This window comes from Dicentrarchus labrax, unplaced genomic scaffold, assembly GCF_905237075.1.
Source record: "Dicentrarchus labrax unplaced genomic scaffold, dlabrax2021, whole genome shotgun sequence".
NCBI classification, from domain to species: domain Eukaryota; kingdom Metazoa; phylum Chordata; class Actinopteri; family Moronidae; genus Dicentrarchus; species Dicentrarchus labrax.
Genome location: NW_026136707.1, coordinates 10747153 through 10759896, shown reverse-complemented (window position 1 = coordinate 10759896; position 12744 = coordinate 10747153). Strand labels below are relative to the sequence as shown.

The following is a 12744-nucleotide window of genomic DNA, read 5'->3' as shown; positions in this document are numbered from 1 at the left end:
ATTTTGGGATTGATTATCCACAAAAAATGAAAACTAAAGACGTGTATCATCACACTTTTATTTACAGTCATAACATTTGAAGAAGAAAACAACAGGTCAAAGATCGAACCCGGCCTAAATTCATTGTTTTATATACAGTACAATAACAAATATACAGTCAAGGCGAGATCATTCAGAAAATAAAAAGCCACAGTGCAATGACTTGATCACACAAAATACATCATTTCAAAAAGATAAGTCTAATTTATTGGAGAGGGAAAAGTGATCAGCGAGGAAACAGATACATTGTAGATAAAAACCTTTTAAAAAACATGCATAATAAACTTTTTCTATTAGTTTAAAGCAGCAGTGCTGAATCACAGTATCATGCCAATAGTCCATGTCATAGCTGTAAAACACTGAATTCTTCCTCCAAATAAAACACCAATCTATCTATTTCACACAGATCGTATGACACAAAACAATTTCTACATTTTCTTTGGTAAATTAGCTGTATCTCCCGTGGAAACATTTATAAAAAAGATTACAAATGGATTTCTCAGCACATTTAGTAAAACTAGCTAACGTACGTAACAACGTTTGTCACTTCACCACAACAGAACCCACGTAAGGTCTGCTAATTGTATCACAGTCTTATAAACAATATGACAATATGTCACATACAGCATTGGTCTGTTTAACATAAAACACCAGCTCATGAGTACAGTAGAGGCCAACACCATTAAGTCCCTACACAGTGTCTGTAAACACAAATTGGACTTTTTTTGTTGTTGTTTTTGTTTTTCTTCTCTAAGAAAAAAAGTCACTGATTAAGTTTAAAGGAAGGCATTGATGCTGAGTTTGGAGGAGTTGGTGCCACTGAGCGATCATCCTGAAAGTCGACGGGAATTTTGTTTCCTTCTTTCACCTTTTTTAATAAGTGATAAATGTTCTCTGTACGTTTCCAGGATATCTCCCAAGTTCTTCACTGGTGTTACGGCCTTTCAGTGACAGGGGTCAAAGGGGTATCTGGAGACGCCTCCATGAAGCTCCACCTCTGCCTCGGACCAAGCGATGACGTCCCCTCTGAGGTGGCTGCCGCAGGAGGCCAGGCTGTAGATGTCACTGGCAGTCAGGACATGTGACCACATGTGCAGGTCCGACATCTCACCCACAAATGACTGAGTGGCATCAAAACGGCCTCCCAGAGTGTCCTGAAGAAGAGGGAACAAAGAACAGTCAGTGTCGACGAAGAGAAAACACTGGATAAAGACTTCCCAAACGATTTAATATGTGAAATAGGTGCTCAGATACAAGAACTTAATGCCACTAAGAACCAAAAAAGGATTTAACAACAGGTATTTGTCTAGCAACTCTCCCCCTCTTCTGCATTTAATGGCTCCTTCCCATTGAACTCACACATTGGTATCTTCTTAGACTGCAAAGTTTATCTTCACAGAGAAGAAATCTCTTTGTCTTTACCTGTTCCTGTCCCAGGATGAAGACCCCTCCAGGTTTGATAGGGTGCCAGGGGGAAAGATTTATCCCGGACCCCTTCTGTACTCCGTCCTGGTAGGCCTCCCACTGTCCATCCCGTGTTGACCAAGTCACACACACATGGTGCCACTTCCCATCACCCAGAGACAGGGGGAGCGGCACAGCCTGGAGGTCGCATAGTGAAGATGGTGAGACACTAATATAAATACATCCTGTTGTTGTAGCTTTTATTAAACAGGGCAAATGTCTCTGTGAGATCTGCTTCCTATTTAACTAAAAGGTATAAGTCACAATGAACCTCTCAAACACAAAATAAATGTTCAGTGACTCGTTAAAGGTCACATTAAGAGGGAGCTCAGCAGTCCCTGCTGTCCCACCACTGCATCCGCTTGTAAAGTTATACTTAAGATGTTTTGAAGCCATTTAACGGGCAGGTAAAGACGACTACGTGTGTCCCCTGACAACTTGGCTTTGAAAGTATTTCTCTAACATTACATATTCATGATTAAATAACAATCAAAGTGGATAAATAATACTTAAAAGATATATTTTTTAAGGGTTCAACATTAATAAACTCAGCCAGTCTGCTTTGTGAGGACGGGGTCTTTCACACTGTTACTCTCCCTCACCTTGTCATCGATCAGCAGTTCCATGGCGTTGTTCCCCCACTCGATCAGCACCAGTTCATTGGCCTGTCCGGGTGCTGAGTATGAAAAAGGTGTCCCCAGGCCGGGACCCACGCCTGCCTTGATCCGAAGACACAGAGTCAGAGCGAAGATCTCCTGCAGCAGCGTCCTCTTCACCCGCCCGTACATGTAGTTGGTTCTCATGGGGAAGCTGATCTGGAAGGCGTCAGGAGTCTTCTTCTCGCTGGATCCTGTTTTGGAAGAAAAATAACAACATACGTTGATAAAACCTAAAGTTATGACAAGGTAAATATACCACGTTTTATATGGTTCAATCAGTGCTGATGATATATTTAGTCAATATGTGCTACATTAAGATATATTAGAAATAGCTGCAAACTCTGTTCTTCTTGCACCAGCGCTGTCATTTGACGTACAGCGATGTAGTTTGTGTCGAGAAAGAACTACAGGCTTTTTCAGCTCGAGGCTTGAAATTAAAAAAGAAATGGTCAAACTGCAGGAATTCATTTGATTGGCAACAAGTAACCTTGATTAGCACCCAGCAGCTAACTTAGCTTGCTCAGTGGGCATGGGCATCCGAAGCTCGTGTGCAATGCATCCTGGTACGCGTAGGCACTGCAACACTGAGGAACATGACTAGATTTATCATCCACACTGACTGGACATCCACATAAAAAGTGGTAACATTTCTTTTTAAGGTCCATTTAGTTTGTTCTGTTCTGGAGCTTTCTAACGAATCCTGAGCTTCCTCAGCAGAATGAGTTGATAGTAGATGTCTGAGTAATTTAAGAACATCACATACATGTTGGCTTTAAAATGTATTTAAATTCGAAGTTTATTTTTGCCTTGGACAAGGCTGTTTACAAATCAATCAAAGTTGTCAAACGTCCATTTAGTAGCTGATTTGATCATCAGATTGTTTTGTTAACAGCAGTTTCTGTGGCCCTTTTATGAATGTTAGAAGATAATAACAGAAACACATACAATGGTCTTAAAAATAGATCATCCAAATAGATTATAAATATTTATATTACAAATATAGATTATTGTACTATCTTGTAAGCTCTTTCTCTTTGGGAAAGCATGCAGCTACAGAATTCCCCACGTACACTTACACCAAACACTGCTTCATTAACTGGACATAACTCTCTGATATAAACTCATGTTATAAAGTTTCTGCAGTGGTCGTGTACCTGCGAGGTGCAGCTGGTTGAGCATCGTTTCCAGTTTGTTTGAGTGGAAACCAACATGTGGCCCCGGTGCTCTGTATCCTGTGTGTGGAAGGTAACTGTGACTGTGTGCTTCATTACTGTGGTGGTCATCATCATCATCATCATCATCATCATCATCATCAACATGGTGGCTGTCATCGTGGTCGTCACGGTCACCATCTACGTCATGATGGTCATCATTGTGGCTGTCGTCGCGATGGTCGGTGTGGTTCCCACCGTCACTGTGACCGCCATCGTTGTGGTGTCCGTCGCCGTGGTGATCATCATCATAATCATCCGCCTCATCATCATCATGGTGGTGTCCGTCGTCCCTGTTGCTGCTGTCGTCGTCGTGATGGTCCGAACTGCTGAGGGCGGAGGTGCGATGGTGCAGCTGCTGCTCCAGAGCGCTGATCTTCCTCTGAAGTAGCTCCTTCAGGGAGCTGGAGTAGGTGATGGATGTGTTCCTCTTCTGCTAAAGGGAGGTGAAAAACACACAGGTGAGGTCCTGACAACGAGTATTTCCTGTCCCTATTTACAACAGAGGGGATAAAGACATCAGTGGTGCTTTGGCACAAACTGGCCTCAAGGATTTATGTGAGCATCTGCTGATCTGATCTGAGGCACTTTCAAGCATCAGAGAGCTCTTGTGTGTCTTCTGAACTTCTTACATCTACTAATAATCTCCCAAAGTCAAATTCAGTATTCAATATAGTATGTTGTTGGTCTATATGTCTTCCTGTATCTGCCTCTGCTCCTCTTCCTCTCAGGTAATCCAGGCTTTGTGGCCTGATTATCAGTCTGTCAAGGGAGATCACGATAATTACTGCCGATGTTAGACCCGTGCCACGGTCCCAAACCCCCCCTACACACGCCACAGCTCCCGACATCTGTCTGTGATCTCGATCCAAGGAGGAGAGACAGCAGACGAGGAAGGATAAATGTACCAAGAGAGTAAAAAGAGTGACTGACTAAAGAGAAATCAAGACCTCCACCAAAACTTGAAGGTGCCCAGTCGGTCCAGTGTAACCTTACGCAAGAGTGTCTTATCAGTGGCGTCCACCTCTGAGCCTGTTGTTGCTCGGAGGTGTCCACTGAGGGACATCAGAGTGACTCTCTCTAATGTAGTGAGTGGCTTTATGCAATTAAGTAATTCATTGTTCCTTTGTCTAAAGTACTTAGTGGTCACACTGCCCTGGGACTTGTTTATTCAACAAACAATCCGGTGACAGCAGCATTAAAGTGTCCAAACAAGGAAAAGCCATATATGGGCATCACAAGCTTCCTTCAGCTCTTTTTTTTTTTTTATCCCTCCACTGTATCATATTTACTTTTATCTCATTTCTTTTTATGTTCTCTTCCTCTTTTCTTTAAGTTTTTATCTTTATTTCCAAATGCAAAGTTTTAAAAGTTTCCCCCTCTTCGTGCTGCTCACCTGCAGGTTGTCCAGCCTGTCCTTCAGCGCCACCAGCATCCTCTCCATCTGCTCCGGTGATGATGTGATATCCCCTGGTGTCACATGTTTATCCTTCCCCTGGCTGCTGTGTCCTCCATCAGATCGTTGCCCCCCCGTGGAGGGGTAGTGAGGTGAGTCCGGTATGAGGTTGCCGTTTCCATGGTGACCCTGCTGGTTGCTATAGTGCTCGTTGTCAGTGTACGTGTGATGACTGGCCACCCCTGCGTGATGGGAGTGTGAGGCCGTGCTGTGGTGCTCGTCGTGAGGCGCCGCGCCCCGTCCCAGGCCCTCGCACAGGGTGAGCTTGGCCGTCAGCTCTCTAATGGTCTCCCTCTGGTCCAGGATGGTCTCTTTCTGCTGGACAAGGCTCTCCCTGAGGTGGAGGATGGTGGCTTTGGCTTCTTCACTCGCCCCCCACCAGCCAGCAGGAGGTGCACTTTGATGGCCTGGTCCGCTGGGCCCTGCTGCCCCTGCGCTTGGACCCGCTGCAGGGAAGCAGGCAGGGTCTGCATCCACGGGAATAGGGGTGCAAACAAAACGTGGGTGGGCTCCGTAGCCATACTCAGACCCTGAACTGGCAGATGCAGGGCAGAAGAGTGAAAGTAAAGAAAATAAAATGGGAACAAGGAACAGGTGTAGAGACTGAGAGTTCCTCATGATCTCCATCCACAGTTCAGCCAGTAAGACTAAGGAGCTTGGCTTCACTTCAAAATGTGTGATGCCAGTTGAAGTAAAGGTTGTGTTGACTTCTTTGTTGTTGTGAAGGAGACATCAGGGAGCACTATAACAAAGATTCCCATCCACAGAGTATCCACTGTTTTGTGAGGAACAAATGGAAATCACAGTTTTGTCTTCAAATGTTTTCTTTGTCACACAAAGGAATTTATTTTACTCTGGATGTCGCCTTCTTCTCTCTCTCTCTCTCTCTCTCTCTCTCTCTCTCTCTCTCTCTCTCTCTCTCTCTCTCTCTCTCTCTCCGGAATAGAATAAACCTGTAAAACAAAACATCAGATTTTAGATAAAGGTCTGCTAGCAGCATCCACAGAGGGTGGACACAATAATATAAACACCTGTAAAACAAGGCAGTTCATCTTTTTGTTTAGATGCTGTCAGACTATAAGGCTCTAGTTTGTGGTGGTTGTGTTGTTCTGCATTGCATTATATTTCCAGGTCTATCATATATTTTATTCCAGTGCCCATTATCTGTATACACATTGTAGTATGTGTCAGGTCTCTTGAACAATAGGGGCAGTGAGAAGAGACACTTTTAGACCTGGCTGACAAATATGAAGGTCTTAAGATCTCAACAGGAGGTGATGGGGGATGAACGCCTCAGCGTGACGTCCCCGGCCTGGTCTGTCTGACGAGTAACCTTACATGGCACAGGCATGTGCCAGCGCCTGTCCAGACAAGGATTAGTCCAAATCAGAGGTGTGACATCCTGACCGAACCAGCCGATGACACTTTTATTGGAACCTTTAGTGTGAGTTACTTTGGTTGTTTTAACTTCCTGGAAGGAAATGAAGGCTACATTGTGGAGCAACAAACCACTTAACTTGAATAAATGAGTTGAATTTGGTGATTATTTAAGTCTTTGACCTCAAGGATGATGATAAAAAACTGTATAGGGGACTAATAATAAGTTAAAATTACATATTTAAGACATGGAAATATACTCTGGATACTGAAATGATCACTAAACATGACACTGAGTGTTGTCCATATTATATTCCCCGTCTCTATATCATAAAGGCTTGTTGACCTCGCTGAGTGCTGTAACATATCTCTCATTATACGGGGTCGGCATTTGGAAATGGCACGCACGTGATGTGGCGGCTAAACCTCGCTGACCACCTGTTGCTCGCAGCGACCAGCCTCTACAGTGTGTGTGTGTGTGTGTGTGTGTGTGTGTGTGTGTGTGTGTGTGTGGGTTTGTGTGATGGTTCATACATGATTCACTGTATTTTATCAATAATGAAACAGAGTGAAGAAACACATACATATATACTCTGACATTTGTCAAAGATCATGTCTGCCTTCATGGGAATCTCCTCAGAAGCTGATGATTATTTACTGAGCTGCAGGAACTGGAGAACAATAATTCCTTGTTTTTTAAATTGAGAATCCTCTTTGTAATAATGTTCTTATCATTATAAAGGGGAAACAACCTCTGAACTGAAACATGTTCTGTGTCTGCAGTTCCTGCTGTGATTTACGGGGCTTAGAGGAGAGACAGATGGTCGAGGTACCGAACCGTGTCACACCCAATCTCCACAGTTTAGCCCTAAGTTTATTACCACCCACAGGTCACTCAATTAACCTAATTACAAGCAGTTGTTGTGCTACCTTAGCCAGAGATAAGTGGGCTTCCTCAGTGTGTGTGTGTGTGTGTGCGTGCGCGCACGGTAATCCATGGTGAACACTGGGGTCGTGCACCATCCCTGCACCATATGGTCAAGGTGGATATTTAAGTAGTGCGATTAGAGCCAAATTAAAAACTGACAACTGCAGTTATACCTGTGATTAAAATACTGTTGACTCTGACAAAATAAAGCGCCCTCTATTTGGAAACAAACTGATTGTTTTTTGGATAACGGAGGGCGTTTTAAACTATAATAATCTGGTGCATTACAGGATCAATGTCAACATAATTTTCTCTGGCAAGTGGTTGGTTCTCCCAGAATTTATTGAGACACAAAGTTTAAGAGAAGTCTTTTTCCTTGTAAATCACATTAGTTACATTTGAGTTCGCACTTGCTAGTCTTTATTGTGTTTAGTGTTTTAATGCCTATTTACTAAAACCTGTGTGACGCCAAAACAGCACACATTTGAACATTTACAATCCATATAGTTTATCTGTTCATTGCTGCTATATTATGCAGTATATTATCTTTTGTATGTGCTTTTATATATTAAATAAAGAGTGTAGTTGGTGCGTGTACAATATACCCCTACATTAAGAATAATGCAAGATGCAGAATTAATTATCAGAGGAAACATTTAAATTAAATGTATTTATTATCTAACTCAACATTAGTTGTCACATTGTCCATTTGGGGTGAAAACGGGTGTTTTTTTTAATATTTGTTTTTCTCTTAAGAAACATAGTGTCGCTGTTATCACATCCACCCACACTATATTGTCATGGCCAGCTTCAAATATGTGATATTTAAATGAAGATATTAAAATGAATAAACCAACAGCAGTTTGATATTCTCTTGAATTATTCGGAAAAGAATTTGAGATATCAAAATAACCAATCAACAGTTTATAGATTAACCCAGAAATAAACACAAAAAACAAACAAACTTGAGTTAGGAAAATAAATCAAAATGTTTCTTTGGAAATGAACCCTTCTGAAGCATTTACCTTAAATATCCATCAAACTAAATATGTTTTAATTAATTCTAATGTTAAATTATTTAAGATTACTTCATTTTTGTTGGAAACTAAGAAACCACCACATAAATTATCTATAAATCTAAATATTTTCCATCAGTATTGGGATGAATAGAGCCAAATTAATGTACATTTACATTCATCATCCATCTGATTCTGTCTTTTAATTAAATTCAGTCAGATGTGACAGACAACCACATCACTGGGGATGTCTCAACTGAGTTACTGCAGAAAGAAATAATAAAATAATAATAATAAAAAAATGCTTTCAGTTACAGACATCAACAATCCCAAAACAGCTGTTACTAGATTCATTATGCAAACTGAGCAGGTTACGCTGTTTTAAATACAAAGTTATTTCACGTCATATTTTAATGATATTCTAGTATAATAATATTTTTAACAAGATTGCTTTTTCTGCCCTGTGTGGTTGTTTTATTTGCTTCTAAACGGATAAATAAAGAACCCCAGTGTGGTTCTTAAGTGGCCTCTTCATTACATCTCACTGAAATCATTTAAACTAATGAATTAAAATAAGAACAACATAAACAGTTCTAGTTAAATGAACATTTGAAAAAGCGCCTTACCTCGGAGTCCCTGTGAGTGCAGCTGTGAACTTGTTGTAGTGAGTAAGTCGACCTCGCACACTGATGAGATTGAGAGAGATTTACTGCTCAACGCTTTCTATCCCTCTGTCATTGTCTCTACCTCTCTTTTCTCTCCTCCTCTCCTCCCTCCTTCAGCTTTGTTGTGTTTTTCTTGGAAGACCACACCTCTTTTCCTGTCAGACTCTTGACTTTTTGGCACCCCGCTCACTGCCCCACTATCTTTATTCTTATTGTACGGATTGTATAGATTGATCATTGATGATGTTACCCCAAATGTGACAACCAGCATCAACTTTTTGTTTTTAATATTTACCTCTGATTTACAGTTACCCTCTCTATCAGGGCATCATTGGCTCAACTCCTCTAATGCAACGTCACAGAGCTCACCTAGATCTCCTCACGGGAGTAATTGGCTTGATTAACTCCTCGTCTCTTCCAGTCTGACTGACAGCCACAGAGGCGGCAGCGGGACAGCAGATGGCTCCTTTCAGGTCAAAGAAAATCACACAGCGCACAAACAATGGAGCCAGCATGTTGATTACAGGATCAGACACTTATGCTTAATAAAGAAACATCTTATCTTACTTACATTAACATGAGATAACAGGTTCAAACACATCAGCATGTATATATATATACGGGCACCACCGCTGTAGGAGGCCTCTGGGTGTCTGACTAAAACCCTCAAAGATAAGTGCTTAATACAGGAGTAATGTAGTAATTTTAATATCTTAGAGTTACTTTTCTCTCTCTCTCGTCTTCGTATATCTGTCAGTGTTTTATTTGTTCTAAAATTGATTCTGCCAGTAGAATAAAAGTCAGTAGGAAGACCTGGAGTTAAGACTGTTTGTCAAACAATCAGAGCAGTTATACAAAGTACATTTGAACTTGAACTAAACCAGCCTGATTGTGCTTTCAGTTTATGGGACACGCACACACGGATTAAATAGGAGTGAATAAGGTGAGGAGTTAAAGTTCCTGGCCCTGGCTCTGTGACTCTTACGCTGTCTGCCTCTTTGTGTTTTAAAGAGTTTGGTCTAGACCTGCTCTATTTGAAAAGTGTCCTGAGATAACTTCTGTTATGAATTGGCGCTATACAAATATAATTGAATTGAAATTGAATTGAATTGAATTGTGTATAATTACATCTTAATGTATTTAGAATTTCCCAGAAGTGTCTGAACATGATGTATATGTTGTGGTCAAATACTTTGACTGACCCCCTCCAGTCAAAAAAATATGTTTGTCGGTTGTTTGAGCTTCACTCTGCAGGATGATGTATGTTTGACACTAGGAGGATGTTTTTACATTAATCTGCTGAACGTGGAAAGTTTCTCTGTGCTAATTCCCAATTTCCCAAATACTCACAGTGTGTTTTGGGGTCAATTATAGGCTTTAATATGCCAAATGAATATGATGCTGTCACAGTGCTATTATGTATGATATATTGCTGGAGCTTTTTTGTGCTCAATTCAGTTCTCTTATATTATAAAATCTGTGTTTAACTCACTTTTACCAACATCTTCTCACTTGTCTTTTAGGCTTAATGAAGGAAATCAATATGAGACGATGGCTTTTACATAGATTTACTTTATCAGCGATCCTCCAGAAGAGAGTAAGTATTATAAAATATTTGTACTTTCAGAACTTAGATACTTCTCATTTATTGTTTTGGTTTGATTTTACCTCTCAAGAGAGTGTTCGCCCACATGTGGCTACACTGCTGTGAGCTTTGACTCCTCTGTGTCTCCAGGATGTTAATCTGAGACGCTGTTTGACACATTTGGACGCAGCCCATAAAGATCAGCTGAGTGATCCTGATTCAGGCAACACATGACCTGTTTTAGAGACATGTCGCTGTCACATACCGCCTGTGTTCAACCGGTTATCCCAGTGTGATAACGTGAAAGGTAGATAGATGGGAGAGATGTGTTTAAGTCATTTTTATTGTTTAATAGGTCAGTTTGAGCCGAGTTCTCCTGTCTTTCAATCTCCTTAGTGCGTGTGAATTAGGCCCTGAGGAAGTGAGCCGACACAAACAGCTTTGCGGCTCAGGTCCAAGGACACGAGACCACAGACGCTCCAATGTTCCCCCTCAACACTGAACCAAGTGACCCAGAACCCCACAGAACTCACTCGGCTGGCTGGCTGGAAAACTGGAGGCTGCCATGATCACGGAAAAAGGGTGACGTCTCGTCTTTTGAAGGGAGAGATGTTGGTCCTGGACTGAGTAAAGACACTTTGATCTGGTTTTTGATGTCCATTAATACTGTAGTGGTTTTGATTGTGTAGAGAGGCGATGTGCTGCAGTGATGAGGTAAGGTCTGACTGCAGAGTAACACCTGAGGATAGACAGATTGATGCTTCACATGGTTGCTGTGCTGAATTTATTGGCTTTATTCAAAACATTATAAATGATGTTTGTGATTTATGAGTTTCCGACCTGCCTGTGTTGGTCTTACAGATACAGTTTTACTGTTGTAGTGTAACTTTATAGTCCTCACTTGTTGCACCACACTGGCTGTTCAACCTCATGCAGGGGAAGCGCTGCAGGAAGTGATGTCACACTATCACCACCACCTGGGAAAAACCTGCAACTGCAACAAAAAACAACTTCAGTCAGACACCTGAATTTCTATTTTATGTCACTGTGAAATAAGTATAAATGTAGCTGCCAAATAAATATAGTGCAATAAACAGTACAATGTTGAAGAGTATGTAAGTATTAAGTAAGTATTATTTATTCAGTAAATTAGGGTACGTTCTGATTTTGTTTGTTCACATTATTTATTAAATGTGGCCCAGATCAGATTCCAGTGTGAACAGGTCAGAGTCCTGAAGTGATCAATGTAGATCTAGAGTGACATAAAAGTCACATTAATCCTGATATAACTGTTCACACATTGCAAACACTAAGACCTTTATCTGATTTGGACCAAATATAAAAGTGGCCCAAATCAGAATCGAAAAGGTGTTTTGTGCTGTTTTACACTGTAATGAAAAAATCTGATCAGAGTCTCAGATGAGCAAACAAATCTGATTTGGGTCCCTTGTGCCTGCAGTGTGAACGTAGCCTGTGTTTTAGCAAACAGTGGGGAGTTTAAACTCTTGAATCAACTGCTTAAAACACTTAAACACAGTTTGACTACTTCTAGAATAAATAAATAAAGGTTTTCGTATTTTCCTCCTAGATTTTTATTCCTGTCAATGTAGAAACATCTTTGAAAGACCAAATTAAATTGCATGTTTGGAAATAAAATGTACAGAAAGTATAACCGAAGAACTTAATTGAAGTAATAAAAAAAAAAAAATCCTTTTGGCTTCTGGTCAAAGTTTTCTGAGAGTGGTGGGAGTTGTGCTGGAAGCCCTCATGGACCTGGTAAAGTACATAAAAACAGAATCTGAGTAAATGCACTTAGTTACTTTCCAACACTACTGAAAATAGTTACGTTAAGTAAAAATATAACTTAACAGTTATTAGCAGCTTAACCTTTAATAATATATTATAGTTTATTAGCTGATTTATATTTTATGTTAATGATCTGAATTTGCAGAGTAACTAAAGTTATCAAGTAAATGTAGTTAAATGTAGAGCTTAAAGTACAACACTGGACTCCTAAATGTAGTGGAGTAGAAAGAGAAAGTAACACAAAATGAAAATAGTCAAGTACTTAAAAATTGTAAAAGTACACCACTGTGTTAGAAAAAAAACAATTGACCCTAAACACTTCCAACTCTCCTCTGCTGTACCTTTTTATTTCTTACCCTATCCTTTAATCTTTCCAGGAGTTTATTGCAGTAGATGAAGGGGTCCATGCAGGGGCCTCCTCCTCCTCCTCCTCCTCTTCCTCCTCCTCCTCTTCTGAGAAGCCGGAACCCGGTGATGGTCCGGGTGTATGTAGGCCAGTGATAGGCCCTGCCTGTGCTGTGGCTTAAAAAGTTCAAGT

At 40.8% G+C, this 12744-nt stretch overlaps 1 protein-coding gene and 1 long non-coding RNA gene across 4 annotated transcripts; one reads left to right on the top strand and one right to left on the bottom strand.

Annotated features, from left to right (window-relative positions):
* Window positions 1–42: 42 nt before the first annotated feature.
* si:dkey-283b15.2 (neuronal pentraxin-2) lies at window positions 43–12641 on the bottom strand. Of its 3 annotated transcripts, none has more exons than XM_051405323.1 (9): window positions 12563–12641; window positions 11241–12173; window positions 10934–11139; window positions 9185–9281; window positions 4770–5782; window positions 3317–3809; window positions 2106–2353; window positions 1462–1641; window positions 43–1193 (listed from the first exon to the last, which is right to left on the bottom strand). In XM_051405323.1, the coding sequence occupies exons 5-9, from the start codon at window positions 5454–5456 to the stop codon at window positions 984–986; spliced, it is 1818 nt and encodes a 605-aa protein (XP_051261283.1). In that variant the 5' UTR covers window positions 5457–5782; window positions 9185–9281; window positions 10934–11139; window positions 11241–12173; window positions 12563–12641; the 3' UTR covers window positions 43–983. The 3 variants fall into 3 exon arrangements, with proteins under 3 accessions (XP_051261283.1, XP_051261285.1, XP_051261284.1); XM_051405325.1 differs by having other exon boundaries at window positions 3317–3806; XM_051405324.1 differs by lacking the exons at window positions 9185–9281; window positions 10934–11139; window positions 11241–12173; window positions 12563–12641 and adding an exon at window positions 8777–8842.
* Window positions 10023–10973, top strand: LOC127366451 (uncharacterized). Its single transcript, XR_007885313.1, has 3 exons — window positions 10023–10412; window positions 10551–10707; window positions 10797–10973. It is a non-coding gene; the product is annotated as an uncharacterized LOC127366451 (long non-coding RNA).
* Window positions 12642–12744: the final 103 nt, after the last annotated feature.

Coding starts and splice junctions, on each gene's coding strand:
- si:dkey-283b15.2 (XM_051405323.1), bottom strand. CDS start 5,456: ATGGAGATCATGAGGAACTCTCAGTCTCTACACCTGTTCCTTGTTCCC. Junction 2,354..3,316: donor CAACCAGCTGCACCTCGCAG/GTACACGACCAC, acceptor CTTCCAAAACAG/GATCCAGCGAGAAGAAGACT. Junction 1,194..1,461: donor TCATCCTGGGACAGGAACAG/GTAAAGACAAAG, acceptor CCTCTTCTTCAG/GACACTCTGGGAGGCCGTTT.